General features: G+C 39.7%; 1 protein-coding gene across 6 annotated transcripts in view; it reads right to left on the reverse strand.

Annotated features, from left to right (window-relative positions):
* pot1 (protection of telomeres 1 homolog) overlaps positions 1–22,814 on the reverse strand; it is a 67,886-nt gene that overhangs the window by 17,377 nt on the left and 27,695 nt on the right. For all 6 annotated transcript variants that reach the window (XM_053427703.1, XM_053427705.1, XM_053427704.1 and 3 more), the window contains 3 exons: positions 21,962–22,092; positions 21,573–21,866; positions 17,088–17,243 (listed from right to left, as the gene is read on the reverse strand). In XM_053427703.1, the coding sequence (XP_053283678.1) occupies positions 17,088–17,243; positions 21,573–21,866; positions 21,962–22,092 (581 nt within the window). The remainder of the gene's footprint in view (positions 1–17,087; positions 17,244–21,572; positions 21,867–21,961; positions 22,093–22,814) is intronic.

Consider the following 22,814-nt stretch of genomic DNA (forward strand, 5'->3'; position numbering starts at 1 on the left):
TGTGAGAGAGGGTGCCTTTCAAGCATTTGACCATTTCCAAAGGGAACAAATCATTGATCTTGATGAAAAAAATCATGGAACATTTATGGAACTAACATCTATTAGGGTGTGAAATTTAGTGCAGCTTGGAGCCACTAAGTCCATCTACAGTCCATATACAAAAATCCATCCACAGTAGGGCTTGGTATTTGAATATCAACTGTCCATTTCTTGACTTCCTGTCTTACTAGTGCAAAATTAATTTACACTCTGTACTTCCTAGCTCAGGAGAAAAGAGAAAATCACCACATGTCTCAATCACCTCAGTTGACATAGCAACCAGCAGCAGGGAATCAGTGATATTGTTAAAGCTTTGTGACTCTTCGACCAATCAGATCATTCATCTGAAACTACACTTTGTATAATGGGCCCTTATTACGATCAGCATGTGCACACGGTGCGTTCAGGGGCCGTAGGACACAACTCAGAGAGCAATCAGCCTGTATGACAGAAAATGGCTCCCTTCAGCTTCCCCTGAAAATAAAAAAAATGTTTTTAAAGAGATGGAGGGAGCAAAGTGGAGCAGCCTGTGGCGGCTTCTGTAAGTACTTGATCTGTATGAAAACTTAACACTACACCGTCCACCCTCCTCCCGACAGCCAAGACGCTGCTGTCTCATGGTATTAGTGCTGCTTGGCTGCTCAGTGAAAAGAGATTCCTTAAAATTCTAAAGATTGCTCTGGGCTTCCACGGCTTCTCGTTGAGCTGAGGCTCAATAAAGTCGCCAAGAAACTTGTGCTCTCGCTGGGAAGAAGAAACATTCATTTCACAGCGGAGTCTTTATGGAGCAGCAGGAAATGGGCTTTAAAAGGCAGACAGATACAGACTTATTCAACAGGCGGGCACTTTGTACAGGAAAAATCTACTCGATGGCGAAGAAGGGATGTGATGGAAATACAAAAAAAATTCAGATTAAAAACCTCAACTACACTCAGATATTAAAACACTTCGAACTCTTTTCAAAGACTCTAAAAATACTGTACAATTCTAAAGCTTATTTTATTCTGAGAAGGTCCTTTACATTATCTTAATTTGGTGTTTAAAAAGTAAATTTAATATAAATTTTACCCAAAACAAACAAAAGTTTAACACAATATAACACAAACATTGTTTCAACCTGGGGCCATTAAATGTATGATTTTCTTCTTAAATGATTAATACTTCAAATGTCATTGGCATTCAGTTAAACATGAGATGATATGTATATCAAATATTTAACACTAATACTCGCTGCTATTAATTTTAGCCTGCATATCCATGTTTTTTTCCTCAATGTTAACACAGTTTAATCACTCATAATGACTAAAACCATTACTGGCTACCACTAAATATATGCTATGTTATAATGTATAGAATAATAGAGTTGAATGATGTTGCTTCTGACAGAGTTGAGCCCACTCCGCCTTAAACATCACTCACTTTCTTCATCTATAGCAAGTAATGTTCTATTTCATTGATTAATGACAATTTCATCTAAATTACTGGATAAGGTTATCATGTACAATAGATTGCAATTTGCAAAAAATAATTACATTTTACACAAGTTCAAACAACGTGAAACCAGCTTTATATATTGGGCATCTGGCTCAAACTAATGTGGCTTCTTTTCCTCTTCATGAAGAAAAGGCTGCTAGAGAAACCCAAGCCCTTCAGCGAGGTTTAAACTGGTGAACAAACTTTGACCATTTGATTGTACACAAACATTCATTTTCTATTTCAAAAGGATATTAAAAGTAAGACGCATCTGACGCAGGAAAATCCTGGAAAATAAAACAAAAAAAACTGTAAACTCTAATCCACAGATTAGACATCACTCCCCAACCCATCCATGAATCTGTCCAAAGCTGTATCGTCTAAATAAGTGATCTGTACATAGGATGAAGACAGACGAGAGCTGTGTAATGAAGCGTCAGTGTGAATGTGGATCTGATCTCTCGCTTGTGTGAGTGAGGTTTTGCTGCCTTTTCAAGCGCCAGGAGAAGCAGAGTTTCTGTTGCGGTCGGCGGTTATCGGCTGGGGGAGGGCGTTTCAAGCCTGCGGCCCGGTATAAAGTCTCATTTTCCTCATAGCTTTGTTCACTAAACAGGAAACCGTGTGGGAGTAAAGAGCATGCCACATTAGAGCTGGACCCTCCCCCCCAAAACATTCAATGACATGAAAATGTGCACTTGGTCGACCGTGACTGTTAAAAATGGGATAATGAGCGGAAGCTGTCGGAGCTAAGCACAGACTGAGGAGAACACGGGGACATCGTGTTCAAACTTCCATCACAATGTTTCTGGATGTATCCGTTTAAGAAAAGAAAAAATAATCAGCTTTGACCTAGAAGGATGCTGTTCAAGCACATACCTCTAATACCCTGTTTTGCCATGTCAAAGGAGCATTTCCCATATTCTAATTTGTCGTGCCCCAGTTTCATAATGAAGAAAAGAGAGCAAAATCACTTCCCATAGGCGAGAGGGCTTACTAGATCTTGTTTCTGCTCCACATCTGCATCGTATAGCTGTTTGCAGGGTTATTTACCGCGTTCTCGCTTACTCTACCATCCATGAAGTTATAACGGTCCATGCAGACAGTCGGACCTCATAGTTTCAGTATAATAATAAAAAAAACAATAGCAGTATTGTTTAAGCTATTTTTAGTTAGTTTTGGTGTATGCTTTTGTTATGTAGGTTCTGAGCACCAGGTGATATTATGGTAAGGCATAGGCAGCCAGATACCGGGAGAGGTTCATGGTAAAAACGTGATGCTTGTCTGGACAATGGACTTATTTCCTGCGTAAGATTTACTCCTGTTGCTTTAAGAATTTGAATTTTTATTCTTTAGCTTTTTCTAATCAAGTTTAAGGACGAATAAAGGACAAAATTGTAACATTGTAACATGCTTACAATATGAGGACATTAGAAAACATTTTTAAATATACAATTACTTTACACACAACACATTATTTACACAGACACAAACATGTATGTTGCTTTTGTTGTCATATTATTATTAGTGTGTTTGTTGTACAATGTTATGGTCATGTCTGCCGATAAAGCTTCATTGACTTGAACATAAAACTTGTTTTTGATCACATAACTATTATGTTGATAAGTGCTCACTTATCGTTCACCTCACGACCACACAAGAAAGTTTTGATTTGCCATAGAGGGCAGGAGGGATACACACAGGCTTCCTACCAGAAGTGCCAAGGTAACATTAGTGTCCACAAAAGCCGGCCAGCATTACTCATGTGCTAACTTTAGCATCTGTGCGCTGCCTGCAACAGGCAGATCCTTTCCTCCTGTGTAATGGTTGTGATTACTCTAAAGCTACAGTGCAGTCTAAAGGAATATAAATGATGCATTACTGTATCTGAATGCTTCACACTGATTCTGTCTTAAATTTGCATTTGTGTGTTAAGAAACTCTGCTGTTAAATGGTTAACACACTCCATCTGACATGGATAGACATTACTGTCAGGCATCACAGGGCTCATTGCAGTTCCATAGCTGACCACTGATTTGAAAGGAATTGCATAGCGCAGGGACCCTGGCCTCAGTGGAGGTAGACCCAAACTTCTTCTATGGACATGTAGACTAAGCCCTCACAGGATTCAATCATTATAGAATGGACTGCGTTTATATGTTGCTTTTATCGTTATAACAACCCCTTTACAACAGGTGTGATCTGGACCCATTCATATCGTGCTTCTTTGTAGTGCTTTTCTATCATATATCATTCACACACTGCCGGCACAGCTTAGTGTCTTTCCCAAGGACAAATAGGCATTATATCAAGTAGTGTTATATTAAATGTTAATAACTGCCAGTAATTTATGCATGACATTATATTCGATAATGGGTAATACAAATTGTACAACTTTATTGAATAACACTAAAGTCATATTCAAATCCTTGGCTGAGGTTCTCTATATTGAACAAGGTCAAATTTTTCAAAACCAACCTTTGCCTGTAACTCTCTGGATTGAACGGCTTGACTGACAGTGTTTGGATTTATCACAGTTGAAAATTTAGAGCAGCCTGCTTGAAAGTAGAAGTTATTCCAAATATGAAAACACTAATTTAGGATATGTTGCTTTTTTCTAAACTCATTAGCAGAATAAAACTTGATTGCATTGCATGCTAGCTAATGCACTGTAAGAAGAAAACTTATTCCTGTTTAATGAAGCACCACAATATACAGAACAATTTTCTAATGGAGATTTAATTTAATTAAAGATATGTTTTTGATGGAGCAGACGCTGTGGAATGTGGATTTTATTTTTTGGCTTTATTTTAAAGTTTAAATTTACTGTTGAAAAAGTGATTAATCCTAATGATGTATTCTTTCTATTAATTATATCATGTATTTTAAAACCATGCAAAATGAATATGTGTTATTGAGTGTACATCTGAGGTTAAACAAATATGCTGAATGTATTTCCCTGATGGTATTAGATCTAAATATTTAAAATGAGGATAACGTTATGACAATACTCTAGTCCATATTACTAGGCCCAGCTAGGATTCAGACTAAACACATGTGTAGGTTCAGCCAGAAGAGAAAATTAGATGTGTGCAAATAGTCTTCTGAGACAGAAAGAGAAGAACTGCAGGAGGGATGGAGGGGGACATACATGGATAAATGGGAAATGGTAGAGTCAAGAAAAACTGAAAATGAGAGATGGATAAATCAATGGGCAGAGACAGGTAAAGTTAGGAAGACAGTGTGGGGGCGAACAATGGCAAGAAACTGAAGCCTGAAATAAGACCCAGAAACCAGGATTTCATCTGAGTTAGGTTTACAGGCCAAAGATACTCAAATCAGAATTCAGGTCTTTGGGCTAGAAAGACTGTCGGGGTCACCCTCTACTTCTGAATTCCTCTGTCAGCGAAAGGTCTAATTGGGATCTTAAACCTACTAGAGTGAAGTTCTGGGGCCTGTGACATTAAAAGCTCACTAAAATGATAAAGTGTCAAATTCTGAACCTTCAGGGCATATATGCAGAGAAAAAAATGGATAGTGGGAGATGATGTCAAAGATTAATCGATTATCACTTCAATTCCACTAAGAATTTAATGAATTAAAAACATATTTACTGGCAGTAGCAAAGATGAGGACATGCAGAGTAAAGCCTATAGTTTATGCTCGCCATGTGTGTACTTTTTGTGCTGCAGTGTGCATCAGAGATGACGTCACCTCGGCAAGTGGCATGGTTTCCGCTGGTCATGCACCTCTCAAGATATAAACAGCACAACACGGATTGAGCAAGAGGCAAGTCTATCTCTGTCTCTCTATTCAGAAGAGAGACAAAAAAGTTCGCACAAGCCACCTGGCATTAAAATGTTGCCCTACATCGGTCATTTGATCAGATCTCACCTACTCTAACATTTCTGTTCACGGGGACCCAGTTATGTTTGTTTACCCTGACTACACATGTGTCCGATGTCACTGTGGGTGTTTGTGTATGTGTGTGAGAGTCAGGAGAATCTGAATGAATCTTGTTCAGTTTTGAGGAAAGATTTAACCAATTTCAGGAAAGTATTGATCGTTATGTGGTGATCATTATAGAAAGTGTGGCGGTGGTCACAAACAAAACAAGAAGGAGAAAAAATAAGTTTGTTTATAGTGAAACTGCAGCCGGTCAGAGGATGTCAGCTGAGAAGGGGGTTCTACTGTATATGGCCTGGGATATGCGCTCACATTGCTAAAAGTATGTGGACACATGTGGCCTAGCCCACAGTCCTTTAGCAGTGTGAACGCAAATCAGTCCCCTCTTTACCACCCACCTCTCCTATCTATTTTAGATCGGTCGAGGCAGATGGTCGCCCGAATTGAGTCTGTTTCTGCTAGAGGTTTCTTCCAGTTAAAGTGTTGGCTTGTTGTGGGAACTCTTGGGTTGCTGTATAATTTTCCAAGTTTCTACCTTACTATGTAAAGTGCCTTGAGATAGTGTACGTTATGATTCGGCGCTATACAAATAAAGTTGAATTATGTTATTGTTCAGTGTCTTTTTAAAGCACGCCACGCATAGTTATTGTTTAAAAAATGGTCATGAGTTCCCTGCTGTAAAGGCTAGAAGAGTGGAACTTCTTAAAATATAAATCGTTACGGTCTGGATATGATGGATTTGTATTCTTTCTCTCCTGATGATGTCTGGGCACTGATCTGCATCTTGGTCCGCCCCTAAGTGATCCCACTCATAGACTGTATGGTGGTTACACACACATTTGCTGACTAGCAGTAAGGGCCGCACAGAATATAAAACCAAAAGACGTCCCTCATTAATGTGATTAAAATCATCTTTTGTAGTTTCAAATACTTTCCTGAATAATTGTGTGGGTTTGTCTGGTGGATGGTTATAGTTATAAGGTTATAAAAAGCCAACATGACAAGGCTCAGATAGAAAGTTGTTTGACCATTGGACCCAGGAAAATTGAAAATTCTGGACTTGCTGCAATATTAAAAGCAGTGGTGAGTTTTGATGCTGCAGTTGACCTGCGTGTTTTCTGTAACTTCATTGAATCCATTGATGCAAAAAGACTATAACAGCACACAGTACAGTATTATCTACATGCTTTTCATCTGTTTCTAGGAGGAGTGACAGACTGACAGCTGAATGTGACAATTCGTTGCTTTGATTAAGTCCGCAGAAGTTTTCCTTCCCTCTTATGTACTTTTCAAATAAATGTTTTATCCTGTGTGTTAAGTGTTTACTGAATAAATCAATTAAAGAGGAAGCAACGCACACTGACTGCAGTCCTCCTCCTCCTCATGTTCTCAGCTTCTCTTTTCATCATAATGGGCTTCTTTCTCTCCTGATGGTCTTCTTCACACAGAAACGCCTCATTCAATTTCTCACAATATCACCGATGCATCATCTTAGGGTCCTGGTAACTGGGGGAAGTACTTCTATTCAAGAGGCTTGCAGTGCATGTCACTGTGTGACTGTGAGGTGAATTGACAGATGCTTGTCAAACAAAATCCAATCAAAGTGACACTTCACCAATGATGTATCATCCTGAGCAGTAAGTGTTTTGAATGGATTCTGCTTCAGCATTTACAGTTCATGTTAGCGTTTATGTCACCGTGTGGACCCTCCTGTCGGCCAAATGTGATCAGAGTACTCTGAAAACAGATCAGAACCACTGTGAGAGAAAAATACTTGTGAATTTTAAATGCACAAAAAGACCCACGATAAACTGAATATATTAAGAGATTAAGATTAAGATTAAGATGCATTTATTTGTCCCAAACACATGCACAGAAATGCACAGGCACACTCATGCAGGTAGGGAAATTTAACCTCTGCTTTTGACCCATCTGGTGCAGGACACACAGAGCAGTGAGTGACCATGTACGGCGCCCGGGGAGCAGATGTTGGGGGAGTAAGGTGGCTTGCTCAGGGGCACTAGACAGGGTAGGGAGAATCCTCGTGGATTTTTGGACAGATCAATCCAGGTTTGTCTTTTTGTTGTTTCTCCGTGGAGTCGAACCAGAGAGGAACCAGAGACCTTTTTTTGCCCATAGTCCAAGTTTCTGCCACTAGTCCACCGCCTATCAGAGAGCTACTGTAGTATCAGTCAGGCTCCGTTGTACTTTGAGCTTCAGGCCAATGTTAGAAATAGAGGCCAATATTAATATCTTACCATGCCCTCAGTAGCCATGGTGATCATTCGTTAACATACTAGAAACTAGCATGCAACATTTAGCATTTTCACATTTTAATGCTTTTAATAAATAATTAGCATTTAATAACACACAATACATGAAGCAAGTAAAATACTTACATTTAACAGCAATTGAGTCGGGCCGATTTCAGATTAAAAGAAACACTTCAATTGTAATAAAATGTTAAGTCATTTGATGTTAAAATAATATTTAGAAATCCTTTTCAACGTGAAGCAAGGGTGACTGACTCTGCATTTTACTTCATGGGAGTGAAATTCATAGCAATTAGTGTTGGGCACTGAAGTCATGGCTACTAACTTTAGTACTTTGGTTCTACAGAGTACTGATTCATGTTAAACTGTGCCAAATTTTGCAACCTGAGCATAAAACTGGGTAAGAGTGTAAAAGAACATGGACAGAAAGAGCGACACTAATGCCTGCTACACACCAGATAATTATCAGCCTGATATCAGATCCGATTAGGCCTTACTGAAGATCGTGTTCCCGATTTGAGGCTAATCTGAACAGATTATCTGGCCCAATAGTCCTGAAGTCTTAATTTGCATCTCAATTTTCTTATGCTAGTATTTCCTGTTTTCTCTTTTTGTAGTTCACACCAAGCTAATTGGGTTTAACAGCTGTATACATGATCACAGGTCAAACCCACTGGTAACATATAGTCGGAGGAGGACGAGGAAACATACTTAATGTAGAGTGGTTAACTGTTCACATTACAGGACAATCCTCTTCGATTTGTGTTTCCCACAACAGACCTTTCACAAAACTCATCAATCTGAGTGAGAATTTCCATGCACTCCAGCTGACACGTTTGTCCCTAAGGGTTAAAAAAAACATATGGAGTCTGTAGAACACACAGTATGACTGTCTTTGGTGTGACTGGGATCAGTCAAGTCAAGTTGCACTTATACGGTGACGTGAGACGTCTTTTAGATCAAACCAGTTGAAAATCTAACCAGAACAAGATGTTACAATATATGGCCAATTCCTGATCCGGATACAAGCATTTCTACATTTAACTTCAACTGTCAGCTACAGTTACCGCAGTCTGTTCAGAAGACTCAGATCATGTAGACCAGGAAGGTTGTAAATCAGTCATAGACTTGTGCTGCTGCTCGTCAATCTTGTGCAAGTTCACAGTTAAAACGAAAAACAGCTCAAAGTTCAGTTCATAAAGATCAAAATGAACTAGTAATCAAGCAATCATACTTTATTTGTATAGCCCCCTTTCACAGTTTATATAATATATATAGTTGTGTCGACGGACTCGTTTTAATTTATGGTTCTACAAGGGTTGCACGTGTCGCAAAGCAATTCACCGCCAGAACACTCGGTGGAGTAAGGTTTTTTGTTGAAGACGACCTTAGAGACGCCTTCTTTGTGTGTGGTAGTCGTAGTCGACTGTTTATTTACATCGCCACTGCTTACTTTTGTAATGAAGCAGCTCTGTGTCATTATTTAGAGCTCTCTGATGCCTGGAGTGTTGGGGGCAGATGTGTCACGAGGACAGGGCACTTAAACAGGTAACAACAACTGACAGATAATCACTTCATACAGTGGTAATTAGACAATTAATGAGAAGAAACTAACTTCATCAGGCAAATGTGAGGTTAATGAGGCAAATACTAAACATTACCAGTAATTTTCTATCAGCATTAATATGGAACTTCACTGACAAATTCTCCAAAGAAAGAAGAAGCACCTGTCGTTTGTTCTCAAAACATTAAACTGAGCTATTAATATAAAAAAGACTGAAATCCCTCCAGTGTTTTTCTCTTTGGTTTTGTGGATTTATGAGATGGGCTGTGAACAAACAAACAAAACACACACACAAACATTTGTACTTCTGTCTTAGGGAGGACACTCATTACATAATACAATCCCTAGATCCTTACCCTAACTAAACGCCTAACCTAAACCTAATTCTAACACAAAAATATTCTTAAACGTCAAACAGCCCATTGAAAAAGTGAGGACAGGTCAAAATGTCCTCCCTTTCCAAAAAAAGGCCACACTCTAGATAGATAGATAGATGGATACTTTATTAATCCCGTGGTAAATTCCCGTGGAAAATTCCGAAAAGAAAAGAAAAAAATAGGGTCTATGCTCAAAATGGTCCTCACAAAAGGTATAGTAGAGGAGAAAACACACACACACGCACGCACGCACACACGCTATGACATATCAGCTTCAGTCAAGGAATGTTGAGCCAGGATGTGCTGAGATGTACAGTTCCCCATGAGTTTGAAAAGGATTGCCTGAGCTTTCAAGCTAAAAATTAAGTTTGAGTTTTGACAAACTTATGGAGAATTATTCAGAAAAAGATAAATTGTTCTCATTTCTAATTTGTCGTTCTTTCCAATTTGTTCAATAATGTCTGAAATTATTATTGGAGCATCTTTATGTGGATGAGCTGAAGTGCTGCTGGACTGGTGGAGGAACATCCTCATTATTTAATTGCTGCATATTTACACCGTTTACTATCTATTCATTTTTCATTTGGAACATAGCTGAATTTTGTAAATTTAGCCATGAAGAAACAAAAAAAGAGTTTGAAAGGGTGATTCAGTTATATTATTGAGTTAAATGGTGTTTATGGTCAACCTATATGTACAAATGCTGCATGGTAACAACAATGAATCAAGTACACACACACACACACTAAAAATTCACGACTCATTCTTGTGATATCCTAAGAGAGAGACTCAGCAATGTGTGAGTTAACGTAAAAAAGAAAGGGTATCAGATAATATGTATTTGCAGCCCTATAGAGCTTGAGTCTGGCCCATAGAAGCCAATGCTTGCTATCAATAAACACCACCACTAATCTGAAGATTTTAGGACCCGAACAGCACTGAAATTTATTCTACGTTTGCTGGATTTGCTCCAGAGTTTATGAGACACGTTTATATATACAATGATATAAAGTTCAACATTTTGGGTGAACTGCTGAGAGCACCAACACACAAATACAGACACACACACAAAGTCCTAGGTGAAACACGGGGAATAATAACCTAATACAACATTTTATTTCTAATTGAAATGTCTTACTAAATATTCATTAGAATTAATTTCATTGCTCTTTGACAGGGCGTACTTGCATGTTCATGTTATAATATTATCACTAAACCAGTTTTTAAATGGTTTCACACTAATGACAATATAATTTATAAATTATTCCGTATTGCATCTTTTAAGAATGCAGAAGCTTTCCTTGTTCAGTTTACAGCTTTACTTCTCTGAGAATTGAATACATACGCAGGCAAAGTTGGTATTGTACAATGAGATATCCTGAACTGAATCAAGATTCGAATATATCAAATCGAAACCCAGCCCTAGTTAAGACATTAGCATTGCATATGGGAACTTTCAAGACAAGGTATAATAGGTGTATTTTTGCGGTGCCGAAAAAGTTCAGTAAACATTTTGGGTGCACCTAAATTATGTGCTGGTGCACTTTAGACTGGAGCCCTGTGTAGGCAGAGTTCTGAGATTTCCACTAATTCGGTGGAGGCCTTTCCATCACCCTATCTCAAATTTGACACAATATAATGCTATGGCTTGTATTCAGCTAACTCAGACCCCTGCTGTGTTATTGTGGTTAAAGGACTTATCAATCCTACGTGAGCATCATATTTTTGTTTGTAAATAACAGAAAGGGATTGATCCATTGAATCTTTAAACAAAAATGCATGTGAAGACCTCACTATTGATTCAGACACAGTGAAGGGCTTTCCCCTCAATTTGCAGATATTGAATATACATAAAAAGCTATAAAAGGTACTTATTTCCAGAAAAACCTAAAGACAAAGAAAAAATCCAAAGGTGGATCCCTAAAAAACATGTCCCACTGCCCTTGACTGCATCATGCACTGCTGTTGTAGCCACAAGATCACAATGTTTTGTTGCTCAGAGTATCTCTTGTAGTTCTGCATTGAGAAATACACTGACAAATAGACACACATGAAAACCTTGACAGATCTTCAGCTGAAGACTGAGAGCTGGGCTGAACCAAATTTACCAAAACCTCCTGCTTGCAAATACCCTCAACCTCGAGGCCTCGAAGATCTGAGGCTGTTATAAACTGTCAGTAATGTCAAATTATTATTTGAATATGTTATGTGTGATGTATGATGATATCTCTGTTCAAGTCAGGAGTGTCATGGCCCTTCAGTCAGCACTGGTAAAATAGATGGGCACTGAAACTGCTCAGAGGTCAATACACACTAGTTTATTATTAAATATATTCAGCCGTGTGTGAAAGAAAGAGAGCTGCTGAGGCTGTGTGGGATTAACTCGTCAGCAGGAGGTCAGGGAACATGGTCTCCATATATGTAATTTAGTCATTCCTTCAGTTACAGCACTGCTATTTGTGGTTATTACAGGGGGGACGTCCTTGTAGGAAAAACTGAAAAGGACAAATAAGCTGGTGCGTTCCTGCCTCCGTCGACACAGCTCCTCAGGCCACTCTGTACTGATTACCAACATATAAAAAAAGAAAAGGACAAAGACCTCAGACACAAAGAGCGGCATAAAGAAAGACGAAAAGGCATTTATGGCTGTGAACGGAAGAATGCTTAGACATAATACTTTATCATTTGCAGAAAGAGAGCTTTTGTCCCGGAGGAGATATTTGTAAAGACGTTTATTTGATGAACTGATGCAAGTGAGAGAATTATTCAATCAATGCACTCTGTTTGTCTCTCTTCTTGAAGAGAAGGAGCTGACATTGGATAGAAATATTTCAAAAAAGAAAACACACTTAGTATTTGATACTTTGACTATTGACAATAACAGTGAGTTTGAAAAGAACGGATGTTGGTCAATTGTAACCTGTTCTTTGTTTAGGTTTGGTTTGATTTCTTCTCGGTCAAATAGCAATAAATCAAAGACTGCATTTCATCCAACTGTGTGTTCACACTGTATAATGGTGAATCATGAGGCTGATTTCAGTGCCCAAGTTCTGTACTGAAATCGTTGTCCTGCTTACAGGCAACATTAACTTCATTACACGTGCCTTGTTAACATTAAACTTAACTGTGGTTGAAACACACTTTACATTACTCTGGCAGCACATAACGTTTGGCCGCAGCTAGCTTATATCTACCTCAAACAAAATGCCTAACGCTAAATGGTATAAAGTGTGGCTGTATTTCGCTCAGGGATTCCGACACTGATTCGAACATTTGCTGCACGTCCAAATGTTTGAATGCAAAGGCACACAACAAACTTAATAAAGCACCTGGTGACACACTAGATAGATTTGAAATGCTCTGTATTTGACTGGTTGTGTGACTCCATGACAAGCACATTCTCCAGTAACATTGTGATAGTATGGGGAAAAGAAATGAAAAATATTCAACCCTATTGGACAAACTTCCTACTTGAATAATTTTATTATTGAGAATTGAGTGTAAATATAACAAAAGCTGCAAAATAACTGTGAAAAAGTGTAGTGGCCTAAATATGTTTGGAATGCAGTGTGTGTGTGTGTGTTCTTGTAATTCAATGTGACTTTGTGACCGATGTAGTGTAATTTATGTCTCAGATACCCGATTAAAGATGCCTGTGCCTCCTTGCCACATGCATGGATTACAAAGACATTTCACAGCAAAAATCATTAGAAATTGGTGTTGGATCGAATCTCACAGAAGCTGGATGAATCTGAATCCCAGTGCAGAGATTCCTGACCAACACACACACACGGTGCTTATTTAAAGTTATTATACATGTCCTGTGCAGAGAATAAAGTCAAACTCCCTCCGAGAGTATGTGCTGTGATCAGATCTGTTTAGTTGGTCCAGGTTTGTGTTCTTGTTAGTGTATGCGTTTCCTTCTCTGTGAATCAGTTGTCTCTCCCCATGTTTATAGAGCCATATAGATTCATCTCCATTTGCCAGACAGGCCAAAACTCATCCAGTGATTCATCCAGAGCAAACAGAGTATAGTGAAAGTAGAGGTTTGGACATGGCCTTAGGGATGTCACAGTGTTCCCTGAGCTCAAATAATAACTCGGTGAGTAGGATGTTATTAATTGTTATTAACTACCTAGCTCTCTCAGAGATTTTACATATATAATCCCTGCTATAATGACAATGTTTATCCGAAAACATTACTTGTTAAGGTTTGGTATTCGTGTGCCTTGAATGGAAAAAGTCATTTGCTTGTCACATACCTGTTTAAGTGATTGCAATAGAGGTGATACAGGTTGTGGCCTGAAAATGTAAATTCAAACTGCCATGAAGTGGAAGTGAATGATCACAGAATAAGTCAACAACATAATTTCTCTGACCTGGCTTTTAAAAATGATTTAGCAAAACTATTATGAAGACGGTTATTATGAATCACAGCTGAACACTTATACTCATAATTAATAACAAAGGTCCCGCATACTCACAGTTTGACCGACTGGTGAAGTGAAGCATGCACGGAAATAACAAGCAGAGTTTGAGAAAAACACTTTTCACACACTGTGGAGAAAGTGATGTTTAATGTGGAGAGGGTCTGTCTGTCCCCTACTCGACAGAGTGGAGTCAGCCAGTGCTAATTACTGTCTGAGCTGTAGCTGTACACAAGCTGAAGCAGCCTGAGGTTTGTGTTAACAGTCAGTGACATCCCGCCCCGCTCCTCTACATTTGATTGTTGCAGGCTAGTTGAAAGTACTAACCTCCGAGCAGGGACTTCTTTTGGGAAAGGACCGTAGTTTCTCCAGTCAAAACAAATTGTTAAGATTCCTAGTTTCTGGGAAAGGTTCAGGTTGTGGATAAAGGTAGTTTCAAATGAGTGCAATGTGACCTTTGACCACTGAAATCTAACCAGTTCATCTTTAAATCCAAGTGACAACTGGTCAATATTTGAAGAATTTTAATAAAGGTAGACTTTTGCAAGATCATCGTGCCCTTGACCTTTGACCACCAATATCAAATCAGTTAATCTTTGAGTTGTTTGTAGATGTTTGCACCAAAATTAAAGAAATTCTCTCAAGAAATTCTGGGATATTATGTTCACAAAAATGGGAAGGACAGAAGGATTGAAAACCCCAAAACATAATGCCTCCTGTCCCTGGCTGTCACATACATATGCAGATAAATTTGAAAATTATGTAGGGGTTTTCCTCCTCTTTATTCAAGAGCCTGCAGTGTTTCTCCGAGGATCGAGTTGTAGCAGCGGAGATAAAGCACGCCTGCAAGAGAAAAAAATTGCTAACCCATTAAAAAACTGAGAATCAAACTATTACCTATACATTACAGCATATTGCAGGCAAAGCACACACAAATAAAACAAAATTTAAAAAATCCTCCTTGCGTATTATACAAATACACAAATAGAAAAACAGTATTATGCGAGAGAAAACTGATCACGTAAATGTTAACATTCCTTTTTTCTGTGAGCAGCCTAATCCACCCCCGTCATAATGCCCATGTTGAACTTCGGTAATGAGGTTTTCACTTCACCTGTGGCTGCTTCACCGCGTGTGTCGCTCAATGTGAGTGAGTGTGGGCAGGGCCGGCCCAGGGCATGTGTGTGTGTGTGTGTGTGTGTGTGTGTGTGTGTGTGTGTGTATAAACTCTGCCATGCTCTCAGACACAGAGAGGAGCGGCACAACTCGCTAAATGTCCGTGACAATGCGCATTTATTGAGGTCACCAAAATGTCCGTACCAAACCAGAGTTGTTATTTTATATATATATATATTTTATGATAAGTCAAAATAGTAATAATTGCAACAGGTCTACTCTGTGCTAAATGCATGTAGGGTAAACACTGGCATGGTCTTTGAGTTGGACAGCGGGACATTCAGATTGTGTGCTCTCACACTCAAAAATACCCAATTTGTGCTTCGATTTGCTGAGCTTGTGCGTCTGCACTAAGATGTTCAGTGCTCCAGCTTTACTTCTTCACCTCACACTCGTGCACATTTTTACAGACTTGTTGCACAAAAGAGGTCAGAGCACAGAACAAAAATCCAAGAGCATAGGAGAAATCTGTGCAGACACATGCGCAGAGAAGCAGAGTGAGGAGAGGACCTGAAGCTGGAGCTTAGGAAGTGGAAGCAATACAATATCTGAGTGCCAGCACACAGTTTGAGCACAAGGAGAGCAAATCTAAGCACAGGCTATTTGAGTGCCAGTGCAGGGTTTTAAGTGAAAGTATTTCAAGTCCTACTCTCAAAATATAAGACTGCACTCAAAAAAAAAAAACTCTTGATGGCTTGAGTTACCAAACAAGAAAGCCTGAATGTCATGTATTTTAAAGTCATATATAAATGCTTTTCTTTTGAAATCGCCTGAATTCACCTAATTTCTAGCAGCAGATGGTTCAAAGTGGGAATATATAACAACTCAAACAAATTCAAAGCAATTGAATTTGGAGAAACTATAAAGTCTCTGAGCCGTTCTCTCAATAAAGAGTTGTTGTTTTAATCTCTGCAGAAGTTACAACAGCACTCTTAGTCCATCGGATACTATAATCTGATACGCGTCTATATTAAACTCAGCATAGAGACAATCCTCTGAGCGATTGTGTAACTGACTCTGAGAGCCACCATCCATCACTGCGGCAGGTTCCAACAAACATCCAACAGAAAACCTGACTGAGTTGTGTTCCGAACTGATTCCTATCAGGGATGACTCTGTGTGCAGTCAGCAAGTTTGAAATCAGGAACAATCCTTCCGTCTCACTCTGTAATCTGAGAAAGCTCAGCAGAAACGGCTTGTTTTGATCCTTTATTGACTCAGAAAAGCTTAGAGCTTTCTTTCCCTACTTCTTGCTTATCTACTTTCTTTAGTTTTTGTCTTTAAAACTGTATTTTCAAGTTCATGACACAGTCACTACATGACTGATACACATGGAATTTCCATATATATGGCAAATATCTTTCAACATTGCCATTTCAAATTCCTAGGCAAGAAATTAACATCCCTTTAATATCAAGATATGATCAAATGGATTTCCTCTGAAATGAATGATGAATAGTTAACCCATGAAATCTCTGTATACTTCTTAATGAACAATCAGTTATCAGACTTATTGTCTGAAATTCAATGCACGTGGACAGATGTTGACATTGTGACCTGACGTCAGTTTTCCCTTGACCACCACAAGGTTTAGACGTATATTCAAAAAAAATATATAGTTGAAATGTTAGCTGGGTAACTGATCTGTTTCCTCACACTGCATGCACCGCTAAGTCTAGAGGAAGAAGGTTCTGCATATTCCAGCACCATGTATCTGATGATTCTCCGCTCAGATGTGACTGACGTATAACTGAGTATTAGGAGATGTGAATTTTGATGCAAAATGAGTCAAGTGCACAGGTAGTAATTTGTAACATCTTTTTGAACATTCTTGTTTTTCTAAGTGATCTCTGACCTTCAGCTGATTGGCGAACTCCACGTGGTTGTCGTAGATGAGAATGTTGGCGATGAGGTCCTCTTTCTTCTTGGAGAAGACGGACGGCCCCTCTGAGACATTTTCCTCAACTATCACCTTCAGCAGAGTGCGAGGACACTTGGTCCCGTCCCACACCTGACAAACACAAAACAGGTGACTGGTGAGAATGTGCTGATCAGAACAGGAGAAAGAGCTTATCAAACACTTGTGTAGATGATGGTCAAAAGCATACTAGTGTGCAGGACCACACAGGTTGTGTTGGATCCACATTCTGCCAAATGAAACTATTAAATAGGAAGCTGGAGCAAAGGGACGTAAGAGACAATGTCAATGACAACACAAGAGTGTTCACAACAGGACAACTTTGAACAAACAGGTGAACAGCTCTCAGTGTAGCAGCGGGGCGTGGCTTCAGGGTTCTTTGATCTTTACTTGCTGCAGCATAAGTAGTGCAGATCACTTTAGCAGTTTTAGAAAGAAAAAATGCAACCAGCATTACCACAGGTCAAGCAAATATCTTCAAAACAAGTAGGTTTAGTCACTGAACTAGTATTCCTAATTCTACAACACACACAATGACCAGCAACATTGTCACCAACACCTTCATTGTGTGGAAGCAGAGAGAGACAGACACAGATCACTCTTATTTATTATAAATTATGTACAATGTTACACAAGGATTAAAAATTCAGATTAGTTACATTCTCAAACGTCTATCACAATAAAATAAAGAGAGTAAAAGTAGTAAATACTCATTTTGTGTTTTTCAACTAAAAACAATAATTTAAAGGATTAATTGATCTACTTGAACTGTATGACATTATTAGTGCCGTTAGATCTGAGCATTGTAGTCACATTTGTTTATGTGAAATTGGGCTGTGTAAAGCAGTTGAGAGCAGGGCAGGTGGGGTGGGCTGGGGAGCTTGAGGTGGGGTATAACAATCTCTTCTTCATCTAAAAGCTTGTTATGATTTGGACAACACCCACTCCTGGTTGTACGAGTGGTTGTGTAGCAGCAGGTTGTTACAGCTCAGCCTAGCTTTAGGAATCAGTGAGAGTAGCCTGGCAGCAGACCAGCAGATTCGCTGCCAAACCCTGTTCAAATTGATATACTCTATCACCCTCACTGGCAGGAGCCCAGCCGTCACTTACAGCCTCATTTCTGCTTTCATCACTGAGGTAGAAGGTAAGATACACTGATACACAAGGTACCGAGATAAAATACACGAGTCCAAATCCCATTGAGGCCGTCAGACTGTGAAGTAGATTTACTACAAGGCTGATGAAGACTGAAGGCAAACCGCTCCATTATTACGAAGGAAAACAATAATATCAACCTCTTTAGTTTAAAATCAAAGTAAGTTGAAATTTGCTTTAACAGGGGTCGTAGTAGGAGGAACAAGGAGAAACGTGGCAGCTATATGAAAAGACATGTTTAATTAACATCCACGATAAGAACAAAAACAGGTTAGAGTGGCTAATAAAAGAGGACAGCAGGAACAAATGGATGCTTTCTGACAGTAAACAGCCTCCTGGGAAGCTTCTGGAATCCCATTTCCTTTTTGTGTGTGTACGTTAGAAATGTTTCAGCATTACCAACATCACTGAATTAACAGCGGCACTGCTATCACATCATGTGGATGTAACCTCACGCTATTTCAAAGAGGGTTAAGGGTTTGCATTTCCCATTAAACTGGGAACAATTTAACAGCTTTTGACTGTCTTTCTGTCTGCATGTGGAACGCGTATATCCCGAACCATTCCTCTAATCCAGTGGTTCTCAAAGTGGGGGGCGCGGACACTCTCCAGGGGGGGCGCAATGTCACAGACAAAAACAAAGACCGACGACCTGTCACTGGTTAGTGAAAGCTCCCTCAGTGGCTAAGTGCTAGGGGCTTGACCAGACATGGGCAAAGTACGGCCCGCTCTTTAGTCAGACCCGCCAAGCTTTTCCAAATATTAAAAAAAAAAAATCAAAAACTTTAAAAAATATATAAATATAAATATCTTTTTTAAACTAGCAATTTAGTAGCACTTGAATGGCACTTACTTATAGCATTTTGTAGTTTTGCTTAATTTTTTTAGAAATTGTACTTTTTCTGCTTCTTGTGGTTCTGGGTTTGTACCCTCGGTGTTGACTGCACTTATTGTAAGTGTATTTTCGCTTTGCCCTGTGAGCCATTCTGTAAAATGAGCGGATCAAGGAAACGAAAAGTGGACAATGAGTGCCGAGTGTTTAACACGGAGTTGACAACCAAATACTTTTTCACTGAAGTCCAATCGAAGGCTGTATGCCTGATATGCCGAGAAACTGTCGCAGTTTTCAAGGATTACAACGTCAGCCGTCACTTTGCTACGAAGCATGCTAACTACGCTAGCAAGCAGTCAACGCAAGAACGGGCGGCTACAGCTCAGAGGTTGGCTGAGTATTTATTAAATTGCCTTGCAAATAAATGCTTTGCTACTTGTTAAAGGCCAAATCCTTACATGTAATGATTTTTCCATGTAATTTATATTAGTTCACAAAAATACTCCATCCATCTGGTCCTGGCTCGTCCCCTCTGTCAAATTTTAGAACCCACTGTGGCCCGCGAGTCAAAAAGTTTGCCCACCCCTGGGCTGGACTGACACAAACAAATACATTTTGGTGGATCCTGATGAGAATCCAAAGAGGAGTGTTATCATTTGAACGCGAGTTGCACGTACGCTTCCGAGTATAAAAGTAACTGCAGGCATGGTCAGCACTCACCCTCACTGAGACGACACCCTGCAGAGTTTGTGCGATGCTCTTGTTTCCTCTATAATTCAGATATTCATTGCTTTATAAACAGTCTCACTCCTTCCTTAGTAATACCTTCCTGCACTTGCAGCAGGGCTATTTGTAGCCTAATCTAAGGAGTAATTTGCTCCACAGTCTTTTTTTAGAAAGCTCATAGCCCCAAGAGCTAGCCTTCTAGCTAGCTAACTTCTTCCAACTGCAGCTAGCCCTTTTCTCCTTAACACCTACCTTTACATCTTCAATCATCCACCTTGTTGCAACAAATAAAACACCAGTACTTGAATACTATTCTGTGCTGTCCCTGTGTACATTGTGTACTGTTCGTTTTGTTAGGAACCATTGCCTAGCACAGCCTGGCGGGGGGGGGCCCAACTACCCCCAACTAGCTTTGGGGGGGCCCAGCTTGCAAAAGTTTGAGAACCCCTGCTCTAATCAACTTCAATCTTGGCAAGTCAATTTTTTTGTCATCAAGGGAAGTGCAGGGACAAGTTTGGTGCATGATTGTATGACGCCAATTGAACTTAGTGGTTCGATAGTTGGTAAAAATGCACAAATATTTTTACTTTTTTGAGATCTCATTTAGTACCTCAATGAACTTCAATGTACACTGCAAAAAAAAAAAAATGAATGGAGCACTTACATCACACATCAGATCTTAATGAACAATTTATACAAGTAGAAAATCTTTAATGATGTACATTGTATAATTTTTTACATAACAAAGGTCAATAGAAACCAAAATCCACCAACCCATTGAGGGCTGGATTCAAAACAACACCAACAATCTATGTAAAAAATGTCAATCACAGGCTGTTCCAACGTGCAATCAATTCATTACGATTACTCATAATGGGAGTCATTAGTTTGAATGGCCTCCGGGTGCCTGTATGCACTCCTAGACAACGGGTGGGCACTCTCCTGATTTCTTTTTCTCTCTGTCCCATGCAACAGGGATTTTTATTTTCTTTACATCATGCAAAATGCAACACTGACAAGACAGCATGAGTGAGTGCCTCAGTTTCTGGCTTTTAGAGGGACCAGGGGGAAATAAAGGACAGAATTAGCTTTTTAAAGGGTTTACCTGGGTTTATAAATCTGCGTATGTCGACGACCCTTGACGTAAAGAGGTATAAGTATAGGAACCCCACAGCCACAGTGACTCCAAATCTTTCTTGACTGTGTTCAACTGTGATTTGTCCATATCAGCTAATTCTGCAGCATGACTCTGCTTTACCACAGCAGGTTGTTCACAGAACAGGCTATGGAGCATTTCCAATAATTTGAAAAAAACTTTTTTGAACTATGGTGACCGACTCTGTACAGACATAGAAATGAACCTATTCATAAACTCTGACATTAAATATCATCATCATATCAGCATTAGTGAGAAAACATCCAGCAAGCAGACAGGCTGGAATCTTCTGCTCTACTGGTAGATCGATGTGATCTCATCTCATTTGTCAACCGTGACTTTCATATAAAAATGCCACCTCAGCAGCCGTCCAGGATTAATCTATTATTATTAGCAGTGAGAGTGAAGGGGGGTGATCTGTTGCTTTCGTTAAAGGGATTTGAACTTAGACTTAGTTATCATTTTGCCTAGCAGAATTTCTTCAAGCACAATGATACACTTTAACATCACATGACATTATAAAAACAAGTCTGTATGTATATGTATACGTTACCCTCAGCAGGGTGCAGGTGGTGTCGATGGGGGCTTTGGCCAGCAGCTGGCAGTTCAAGTCGAAGTAAACCTTGGGCTCAACGGCAGACAGTGGGATCGTGGGCACCGTGGGCAGGAGACTCTGGCTGGCTGCCCAAGATCGCAGCCCCTCCACAGTGCTACGGGTCTCCTGGTCAAAGTGGAAAGAGCGGCTGGACGTCCGTGGCTCCACAGCTGCACCAACTCCCCCGTCAAACGTCAAGACAGAGAAACCGAACGTGTTGACGAGCGTGATGGAGTTGTTGAAGCACTGAGCCTGCAGAGAGACAAGGGATAATTTATAAATGTATACATTCAAGTTTTTTAAATTTCAAGGTAACAAGACATGGTGACTGAAGTCGCAGGCTGCACCTTAACTCTGTGCATGCGAACAATGTCTCCGATTTGAAAGATTTGGGGATGGTCCTCCAGCTTCTCACAGAAGAGTGTGCAGCCAATCTTCTCGTTGGATTGATCGGTGATCTTCAGGCTGGAGCAGTAGTCTGTGGGGAGAATATCAAAGTAAAAATAAAATCTTTGGGAATATGTTGAGGAGCAGATCTGTGGGTGTCAATTTTCTATACATATAGACTATAGGTCACAAGCTGGATATATGTTTGCAAAATATCAGAACATATTCACTTGAAAATCTTTCCCCCTTTCTAATCTTACTTTCTGACATAACCCAACTTGAATGGTTTTAGAAGATCTTGATTTTCAGGCAGTAAATATAATGTGTTGAACACTGGTAGTACCACTACTTCTACTACAACTTCAAATAATAATAATACCAAAGTAGAGTAACAGTATGTGACGGCCTGCTGGCCTGTGCCGTTCCATGCCATGTATCTAACTCTCTGTTTGTGCCCTCTGGTCTCTGTGTGCAGTTTGGCTGATTGGAGGTGATGAGCCTTAATTGGGGGCACCAGGCACACAAGTTCACCTGATTCGTTAAAAGCTCTGGCTCCTCCTCCTTCGGGGGATTCGACCTGCAGCAGACACTGCCTAAGCCGCTGGTCTTGGCCCAGCATCAGTGTGTTGTGCTGATCATTTGTTTTGGCTTTGTGCGTTGTCATTTGGATTTGATGCAGACGTTTTGTTAACGTGTTTTGGTTGGATAATAAACCGCTCGAAATCTACAATAAAACCATTGTTGTACATGGTAAAACCTACTCCGTCCACTCCGTCATTTCTACCCTAGGTGTGACACAGTACAATGTCATGA

This window comes from Pleuronectes platessa, chromosome 7 (genome assembly GCF_947347685.1).
Source record: "Pleuronectes platessa chromosome 7, fPlePla1.1, whole genome shotgun sequence".
NCBI classification, from domain to species: domain Eukaryota; kingdom Metazoa; phylum Chordata; class Actinopteri; order Pleuronectiformes; family Pleuronectidae; genus Pleuronectes; species Pleuronectes platessa.